The sequence below is a fragment of the Jaculus jaculus genome, chromosome 7, assembly GCF_020740685.1.
Source record: "Jaculus jaculus isolate mJacJac1 chromosome 7, mJacJac1.mat.Y.cur, whole genome shotgun sequence".
NCBI classification, from domain to species: Eukaryota; Metazoa; Chordata; class Mammalia; order Rodentia; family Dipodidae; genus Jaculus; species Jaculus jaculus.
The window spans coordinates 35798182-35808497 of record NC_059108.1 but is presented as its reverse complement, the minus strand read 5'-3'; the positions used below and the strand labels follow the sequence as shown (position 1 = coordinate 35808497).

Sequence of the window (10316 nt, the reverse complement as noted above, 5' to 3'; positions counted from 1 at the left end):
ACGTTTGCAAGGTCCTAAGGTGTGCCTTCCCTTCTCTTCCAGCATGGGTTGGCTCTCTCTCCATGGGGATGATCTTCTTCTGCTGTCCCATCGTTAGCATCTTCACAGACATATTTGGCTGTCGGAAAACGGCTGTTGTGGGTGCTGCTGTGGGGTTCATCGGACTGATGTCCAGTTCTTTCGTAAGGTATGGACTTGGTTTCTTCATGTTGCTTTTGAAGAGCTGCTAAATACCTCAAAGTTGTCTTGTCAGAAACTTCTGCTGTTTACAAGGAAAGAGCCCCAACTGCCTTGCTGTTTATAACTCAAAGTGTTATCCGCAGCAGCAAAACAGAGCTTGAGAACTTACATGCTTTTAGATGTCAGTCTGGATATGTGTGTCCTCTGGGGCCAAGAAAATGTTCTCCTGTTCACATAGGAATCCTAAAGAAATCAAGTTAGCTAAAGCAGGGGCCTCAGTTTAAAGGTAGCTACATATGAGACCCCAAGAGTTCAGTAAATTGTATTCCTGTTTTGTTTCAAGATAGTGTCTCGCTCTAGCCCACGCTAACCTGTATTACACTATGTAGTCTCAGGCTGGCCTCAACCTCACAGTGATCCTACCTCTGCCTCCCAAATGCTGGCATTAAAAGCTTGTGCCACCACCCTGGCCAGTAAATTGTATTTTACAGCAGTTGTTAATAGGCTTGATAGGAAAATGTTTTCATTAATGAGAACAAGACTTTTTTTAAAAAAAATTAATGGAATCATGAAATGGTCAAATGCATTTTAAAACTTATTATCATATGCTGCTTTGTTTCTATTAGAAGAAAAGATGCAGGGCGCTGAAGAGCCACTAACTTCAGCGGGCTTGTTACTGTTTGTAACAGCTCCAGGTCCCCCTGCCATGCCTTCCACTGTAGAGAAACTTCCCTTTAATATGCAGCTCTGGCTAGAGGAAGAGACTCACAGGAACATTCCTCATGATCACTTCCTTTCTCTGTCTCTTGCCTCTTGCTTATTTATCTCATAACATGCTGCTTTAGTTGCAAAACATCATTCAGCCATTAGAGGAAAAAAAGTCAAACTTGCATTTCTTTCCCTGTTTACTTGGCATTCATTCAGCTGAGGCCTTGGCTTTAATCATTTCACTGTGCCACACACACCTCTTCCTCAAATCCACAGGGAGCAGCTTTTTTTCTTTTTCTTTTTCTGTTTTGTATTGTTTCACCTAACTTTTTAGTCAGAATCTTAGAAAATAGATTTTCCATTTTTTAAAAAATTATTTATTTATTTGAGAGAGAGAAGGAGAGAGAGGCAGATAAAGAATGGGTACTCAGAGACTCTAGCCACTGCAAACAAACTCCAAACACATGCACCACCTTGTGCACCTAGCTTACATGGGTTCTGTGAACCTGGGTCCTTTGGCTTTGTAGGCAAATACCTTAATGGCGAAGCCATCTCTCCAGCCCAGATTTTCCATTTTTAAAGATCCTTTTTGCCAGATGTGGTGGCACACATCTTTAATCCCAACATTAGGAGGCAGAGGTAGGAGGATTGCTGTGAGTTTGAGGCCACCCTGAGGCTACATAGTGAATTCCAGGTTAACCTGAGCTAGAGTGAAACCCTACCTTGGAACCCCCCCACACACACACACACACTCATACACACATATATGATTTCTTCTCCTCAACTTGTTTTTTAATGACATCAAGGTTCATTTGGAACAAAACTTTGTTTAGCTGCTTCTGAGCTTATTTGTTTTTGGTTGGTTTGGGCAGCACTGTGGCACCATGTCTCAGACACTCTGTGTGTCTGGAGCCTGTGGATACTGTTGCCAGCCACACCTGCAGCTCTTGTGGCTCTGCCACCGGCTGAGAGTGCCCATGCTCAGGCTCTGGTGAGGAGAGGCCTCAGAGGCAGAGAACAGTTTCCCAGTTTGATAGGATAGCACATGTACAAACAGCAAGCAGTAATAATTCCTCCCTCCTTTGTTTTTAAACAATGTAACCCATTTTATCCCTCTCCTTCTATCTCAAGATCTCCCCATCCAAATCCAGGAGAGAGGCAAAACATGAGACCCAATTTACCCAATTTATTTCCTGCATCAGCCTCATATGTCCTATTCAGTTTCATTATTCAACCTGTTCATCAAAGGCTGCCAAAGCTTCAGAGCAATGTACGTTTTTTAGAAGAGACGTCTCAAAGACCAGGTGCGGTGGTGGGTGCACTCCTCCTGCAGATCAGGTCTGCCTTCTTAGGAAAGCCTTCACCAGCATGCTGCAGTGTCTCAGGCGCTCTCAGTCCTTTGAGCACGATGTCATCCCTGGTCTTACTGACTCACACTGCACTTGGTTGGCAAACACCAACAACTTGAGCCAGCTTTTGGTTACTTGCCACTCGTTTCTAAGTGCCAAAGGCCCTGTGAGGATGGTATCATAAAGGCACAAGAAGAGATTTGAAGTTAATCATACTAATGCTTAGGATTTGGATTTACTCAGAAGCATGTTTCTGATTTATAAACACAACTATCTGGTTTTATAACTGACAGCAGCTTCACAGGTCTATGGAATAACTATAATAATTGATGTTCTGATTATATCAATACTATTTTAATATATACTCTTAAAGAGTCAGAGAAGTGTATATTAGATTTTAGAATTTTTTTCTTTAAAATTGTTTTAAAATTTTGACAATTTAGGAAGTTGCAATGATCTGGAAAACTGCTTATATGGAAAATTTGAAACAGAATTAAGAATTATACTAACTACTTAGGGAGTTTGTGGCCAATATTGACTCCATGGTGAGACCTTTGTCTCAAAAAACCAAAAAAAAAGAAAGAAAGAAAGAAAGGAGGGAGTATTGCTCAGTGGTTAAAGGAGCTTACTTACAAAACTTGCTGGCTTAGGTTCAATTCCCCAGCCATCCATGTAAACCAGATGGCCATTTGTTTGCAGCAGCAAGAGACCCTGACATGCCCATGCACGTAATACACACAGCACACACATACATACACATACACAGATTATTATTTTTGTTTGTTTTTTTCTTCAAGGTAGAGTCGCACTTTATCCCGGGCTGACCTGGAACTCACTCTGTAGTTCCAGGCTGGCTTTGAACTCACAGAGATCCTTCTACCTCTGCCTCCCTAGTGCTGGAATTAAAGGCATGTGCCACCATGCCTGGATTTTTTTTTTTTTTTTTTTTTGGTAGGGTCTTACTTTAGCCTAGGCTACCTGGGACTCACTCTGTAGTCCTAGGCTGGCTTCAAACTCACAGTGATCGTCCTACTTCTCCCTCCTGAATGCTGGAATTAAAAATAAATTTTAAGGAGGAGGATACTTAATAGGCTGATATTGTATATATGTAATTACAATGATTGTAATGGGGAGGTAATATGATGGAGAATGGAATTTCAAATGGGAAAGTGTGGGGGTGGGGAGGGAGGGAATTACCATGGGATATATTTTGTAATCATGGAAAATGTTAATAAAAATTAAAAAAAATAATAAATTTTAAGACAGAAAATACATAGCATTATTTTCTGTTTTGTTCTGTATCATATACTTACTAGAGCTAGATGTTTTAAGCAGACTGAATAACTTGGAGACAAACTACATTTAAATACTTTCTTTTAAAAAACAAGCACATGATGCATAGAAGCAGCCTTCTGTGTTTGTTTAAAGAAGAGTGTGGATTCTTTTTTATTTATTTATTTATTTATTTATTTATTTGAGAGTGACAGACACACAGAGAGAAAGACAGATAGAGGGAGAGAGAGAGAATGGGCGCGCCAGGGCTTCCAGCCTCTGCAAACGAACTCCAGACGCGTGCGCCCCCTTGTGCATCTGGCTAACGTGGGACCTGGGGAACCGAGCCTCGAACCGGGGTCCTTAGGCTTCACAGGCAAGCGCTTAACCGCTAAGCCATCTCTCCAGCCCAGAGTGTGGATTCTTAAAGAGGGTGAACAGAGAAGTGTATTTAATATGGGAAAGTCTGGAAATGACTCTTGAACCCAGTTTGAAGGTGGTGCTAGCATGGGTTAACCAAGGGGGAAGGACATCTCAGAGGGGGAATTGTCAGCATGTCCTTATTTTGTCAAATTCATCATTCCTTCTAATTACCTCAGCACATTGTTAGACTAGCATTATTGTCTAAATTTTAATTATTAACCAGCTTTATCTATGTTAGTTTCTAATAAATTGTTTGCTTTTACTAATGATAAATAGCCTTTTAAATTGGACTGTAAAAAAAAAAATTACTTGACCTAGTTTTTACTCCTTCCCTTGTTTCAAAGCATGTGATCCCTTGCCTTCCTAAGAGATAAGCAGTTATTTGATTAAAGTTTGTAGCCAAGTGTGGTGACACATGCCTATAACCTCAGCACTTGAGAGGCTGAAGTAGGAGGATCACCCTGAGTTCCAGGCTAGCCTGGGATAGAGTGAGACCCTGCCTCAAACAAACAAACAAAAAATCCACACCACTAACCTTTATCCTTTGTTATTCTTTTGGGCACATCCATGGCTTTAAAGCTTATCTTGAGGATCACCATGAACACACTTAATCCAGTCCTGCTGCAATCAGAATATGATTTCTTGTCGTCTTGCACAATACTGGAACAGTGCAACAGGGCGAAGGTTGGTCCGTAGCCCTTAGGACAGCAGAAAAGCACAGTTACTCTTGAGTGCAGAAGTCCTGGACATAACCTTGAGGAGACAATGGCACCTGAAGCCTTTTTTCTCACTAGGTTACACAGCACTTGGGAAAATGCAATAAGTCTTCATACTTAAATTCAGATTGAAGGACTGTGTTGTGGCAAGAATCTTTGTGAGTTAATCACTGTCCATGTTACTGAGGCTCTTCCTGGCACCAGACTATTTGACCTGTAGAGGGCGTAGTTCTTAGCCAGTCCTGCAGCGTGTGCTTCACCAGAGCTCTGGAAAGGGAGAGGGGCCACATCACTGATGGCTGTAATTGTCATTTTTCACACGTTCGGATAAAATTGAATATTTTAGTGTAATCTTACTTCTTGAGCCTGTTGTTGGTTAAAACTTATTGGTAGAAAATATGGTGAATAAGATCTACTTTTGCTGTGCTCACTTCAGCAGCACATATACTAAAATTGGAACACTACAGAGAAGATTAGCGTGGTCCCTGTGCAAGGACGACACACAAATTTGTGAAGTGTTCCATATTTTCTTTTAAAAAAAGGATCTACTTTTGCTACATATGATTTTAAGCAAACATTATGTATTATTAGCATGTGTGTTCATGTGTATGTTTGTGTGGGGAAGGAGGGGTGTGCCTGAGTCTCCTGTCAGTACAGATAAATCCAGCTTTATGAAGGTGGCTAGAGAACTGAACCCAGGGCTATCAGCTTTGCAAGCAAGTACCTTTAACCACTAAGTCATCTCCCTAGCCATATAAGGTTTTATTCTACCACATATGATACAAACACTGAAGCCTGTTTCTTTTTCTCTCGTATTCACAGTTCCATCGAGCCTCTGTACTTTACCTATGGAATTGTATTTGCCTGCGGCTGTTCCTTTGCGTACCAGCCTTCACTGGTCATTTTGGGACACTATTTCAAGAAGCGCCTTGGACTGGTGAATGGCATTGTGACTGCTGGCAGCAGCGTCTTCACAATCCTGCTGACTTTCCTCTTACGGGTCCTGATCGACAGCGTGGGCCTCTTCTACACCCTGAGGGTCCTCTGCATCTTCATGTTTGTCCTTTTCCTGGCTGGCTTTACATACCGGCCTCTAGTTTCCAGTACCAAAGATAAAGAGAGTGAAGGCAGCAGATTCTCCCTCTTTTCCAGGAGGAAGCTCAGCCCTCAAAAAAAGTTTTTCAACTTTGCCATCTTCAAGGTGACTGCTTATGCAGTGTGGGCAGTTGGAATCCCACTCGCATTGTTTGGATACTTTGTGCCTTACGTTCACTTGGTGAGTATGCATGCTGGCTGTCTGGTAATAGGTATCTATGTCTCCTCAGTTCAGTCTACTTTTGGACATTTGTGCAATTTTTCTTTAGTGTCTATCACACAGGAAATCAGAGAAGAGCAAGACAGGTCAGGTTGAAGTCAGTTGTAATTCTGGGACTCTTGAAATTAAAGATCTTTTGAGACAAGGTCAGTTTGGCCATCGTTAAGCAGAAAACTTGTTTCTTGCTGTGCTTCACTATTTTTAAGATCCCAAACAAAAACAAAAGGGAAGACTAAAGCCTGAAACCACTTAAGTCAATGTAAGATTTTTTTTTTTCTTTGAGGCTGACCTGGAATTCACTGTGTAGTCTCAGGTTTGCCTTGAACTCACGGTGATCCTCCTACCTCTGCCTCTCAAGTGCTGGCATTAAAGATGTGAGCTGCCACACCCAGCTGAATGTAAGATTTTTTTTTTTAATTATTTATTTATTTATTTGAGAGAGACAGACACAGAGAGAAAGACAGATAGAGAGAGAGAGAGAATGGGCGTGCCAGGGCTTCCAGCCTCTGCAAACGAGCTCCAGACGCGTGCGCCCCCTTGTGCATCTGCCTAATGTGGGACCTGGGGAACCGAGCCTCAAACCGGGGTCCTTAGGCTTCACAGGCAAGCGCTTAACCGCTAAGCCATCTCTCCAGCCCTGAATGTAAGATTTTTTTGATAGAAGCTGCTTGCTAATCTTAAAAGGGTTAAAGCTAGTAACAACTTTGCCAACATTAATACATATTTTTCACAGAAAGGTGCAGAAATTTGGTGGTTAACAAAAGCCAGTTGTTTTGTCCCAAAGAAAAATGGCATCTGCTTGTGGGACACTTCTGGGAAACTGGGAGGAATTCTATTCAGTGCACTTGGGAAATGTTAAGCAGTTTCTAAATGAGGGAAGAGAGCTAGATTTTCACTAAAAATTAGGATTTCAAAGGGCTAAGTAGTTTGTATTGTTACTTTTCTTTCAAAGACAAGTACAGCCATTGGATATGGAAACCAGAACAAGTGATGGCCCATAGCAAAAGATGCTCAAAGGGGCTTAGTGTGTTTCTTCTGTTTTTCTTACTGTTTGTGGTGGAAGATGTATGTAGTTGAATATAGGTGATAAATGATAAACAAGAATGACATTAGCTTCAATTTTTCTTTGGTTAAGAGTTTTGGTAGGAGTTAGTAACAGCAGCTCAGAGAATGACTGGACTCAAGTGGTTAGCTAATAAATAATTGAGTCAACACATGGTGGGTTCCTGCGCATAGTTGAAAGTAAATAAGCTAAGGAAACATGAAAAGACATGGCAGATACAGGTCTAAGAATAGTTTTTATTTCTCAGTTCTTATCAGGAAAGTTGAGGAAGCAACCTGGCTGACAAATGGTACTCTGAGCCTTTGACCTAGTATATGGCTATAGCCCGATCTCACAGTCCTTTTGTGTACATTTAGGAAGTTGTCTCAAAAACCTTTGAACATATTTTTTTTGAAATATAGATCATTTGTGGAAGAATCAGCATTATAGCATCACCAACTTACCTCTATCATAGTTTCATAGTCAAAAGAACATTTTTATATTTTTTATTTATTTATTTGTTGCTACTTTTCTTTTTCCAAAGTAGGGTCTTACTGTAGCCCAGTCTGACCCGAAATTCACAATGTAGTCTCAGGCTGACCTTGAACTCACGGCAATCCTCCTACCTCTGCTTCTCGAGTGCTGGGATTAAAGGCATGTGCCGCCACACGCGGCATTATATTTTTTATTTTAATGTATTTATTTGAGAGACTGAGAGACAGAGAGAATAGGTATGCTTGGGCCTCCAGCCACTGCAAATGAACTCCAGACACATGTTCCACCTTGTGCATCTGGCTTAAATGGGTCTTAGGGAATCGAACCTGAGTCCTTTGGCTTTGTAGGCAAGTGCCTTAACTACTAAGTCATCCCTCCAGCCCCAAGAGAACATTTCTTGGTCTTTCTTTTTTTTTTCTTATGCGATAGAGACTCACTATGTAGTTCAGGGTATCCTTACTTGACAATCCTCCTGCCTCAGCATTCTGGGCGCTGGACTCATAGGTGTGTGCTGCTAACTTCAGCTTGTTTCTCTTTCTCTCCAGGCATGTTATCTTATAAAATGTGTTCACAGTTTTCATTTGGGACTTTTCTTTTTTTCAAACCACTGTAGCACTGAAGCCACGTTACCCAGGAAACAGCAGACAGCTGGTGCTGTGCAGCTGCAGAAGTCTTGTCTTTGTTGTGCAGCAGCTGAGTTGGCTACTCTTGCGTTTACCAGTTTGCATCATGGGTCCTTAATCCAGGCTTCCTAGAATGAAATGGCACTTCCCTCCTTGGATGGGAAGATGTAATTTGGATGATTCCAAACTAGGAGGTGATCCATGTGATCGATATTAAGCCTTTATTGACTGTTGGAGGGTACACACATGCAACATGCAAACTCGTTCTAAAGGAAAATGAGACCTAGAAATATAATAATGAAAATGGTTATGGTTTACAGAGTATGTTTGCCTACATTCTTTTCTCAATAATGCAACATATCCTTTTATGAACTAAAACATTATACTAAATGACTAAATTAAATTTACTCAAGGCCACAGAGCTAGTAACTGATAGTTATTAGTGTAGTACTTTTATACAAGAGGCAGTATTGCATGGTGGCTAGGATGAAGATTTGGAAGTTAGAGTGATTTGTGTTTAAATCCTGATTTTATCCATTGCTAGTTGCATAACCTTGGACATCCTCTGGAAACACCACCTTCCTCATGCACAAAACAGATAAATCAGTGTTGGCAGAATTGTTACAGGGTTAGGAAAAATGTATATGTATAGCACTCCCCCAGTTCTGGCATAAAAATGGGAATTCTTAAGCTTTAAGACCATGTGAGTTAAGTGTGATGGCACATGTCTGTAATCCCAGTATTTGGGAGGCTGAGCCAGCAGGGTCACTATGTCCAGGACAGTCTAAGCAACATAGTGACAATGGAATTGACAAATGAGTGGTTTTTTTGTTTTTTGGTTTTTCGAGGTAGGGTCTCACTCTGGTCCAGGCTGACCTGGAATTAACTCTGTAGTCTCAGGGTGGCCTTGAACCCACGGCGATCCTCCTACGTCTGCCTCCCGAGTGCTGGGATTAAAGGCGTGCACCACCACGCCCGGCAATTGAGTGGTTTTAAGGAGAGGTATAGAAGATTCACAGGAGAAACATGGCTTCTGCTTGGGGAAGTTGTTGGAAAAAGCTTCCTAGCATTGGAATTGACCTCACACATGAGTCTTTGTGTTAAAACTAGATTTTGATCCATTAGGGAACTTATTTTTCAGTTACAATTATATGCTTATGTGCTTGTTCACACAGCATGGTTGCAGAATTTACTTTTTTTTTTATTTTGCAGCTGATTTTTTTTTTCTTTTTTTTTTTAAATTTATTTATTTATTTTATTTGAGAGTGACAGACACAGAGAGAAAGACAGATAGAGGGAGAGAGAGAGAATGGGCGCGCCAGGGCTTCCAGCCTCTGCAAACAAACTCCAGACACGTGCGCCCCCTTGTGCATCTGGCTAACGTGGGACCTGGGGAACCGAGCCTCGAACCGGGGTCATTAGGCTTCACAGGCAAGCGCTTAACCGCTAAGCCATCTCTCCAGCCCTCTTTTTCCTTTTTTTGAGATACCATCTCATGTAGCCCATCCCAGGCTGATCTCAAACTCACTATGCAGCTGAAGATGTTCTTGAGCTTCTGATCCTGCTACCTTTGCCTCTCAAGTGCTGGGATTGTATCCTGCCTCATCATAATCACCTTGTAGTTGGACATTTAAAAATGAACAGTCAAATAACTGCTCTTTGGGCTGGAGTGATGGCTTAGCAGTTAAGGCACTTGCCTGCAAAGCCAAAGGACCCAGGTTCAATTCCCCAGGACCCACATTAGCCAGATGCACAAGGGGTGGCATGCATCTGGAGTTCGTTTGCAGTGGCTGGAGGCCCTGGTGCACCCATTCTCTCTCTCTCTCCATTTCTCTGACAAATAAATAAATAAAAATAAAGTATTTTTAAAAATAACTGCTCTTTTAGGCCTATCAGCTTATATTTTCATTATATGGGTATAAGTCCCCAGTTGGTTTTGGTGAGGTTTTACTGTCTAAGCAACCATTCCTAGTAGCTACTGCTTGTGTTTTTATGAATTGCCTCTTTTGCCTGAGATCTATTTTCCGGGTAATTACTTCACATGGCTCTTCCTTACCCTTCTGAATTTCAGGAGCTACCCCCCACCACCACCTGTCATTGCCATCTCACTTTCTTTGCTGAAGCCAAGAACATTCCCATAAATGAGATCATGGTAATAGTAAGAACCAGGCAGACACACAAACCATTGGAGGA

The 10316-nt window shown here is 41.6% G+C and overlaps 1 protein-coding gene and 1 non-coding gene across 3 annotated transcripts in view; both read left to right on the top strand.

Annotated features, from left to right (window-relative positions):
- The window catches only part of Slc16a10 (solute carrier family 16 member 10), a 153542-nt gene that overhangs the window by 96845 nt on the left and 46381 nt on the right, over nt 1–10316 (top strand). For both annotated transcript variants that reach the window (XM_004660635.3, XM_045154886.1), the window contains exons 2-3: nt 43–187; nt 5471–5924. In XM_004660635.3, coding sequence (XP_004660692.1) covers nt 43–187; nt 5471–5924 — 599 coding nt within the window. The remainder of the gene's footprint in view (nt 1–42; nt 188–5470; nt 5925–10316) is intronic.
- On the top strand, nt 5072–5178 carry LOC123462463. The gene has a single exon (XR_006638285.1). It is a non-coding gene; the product is annotated as a U6 spliceosomal RNA (small nuclear RNA).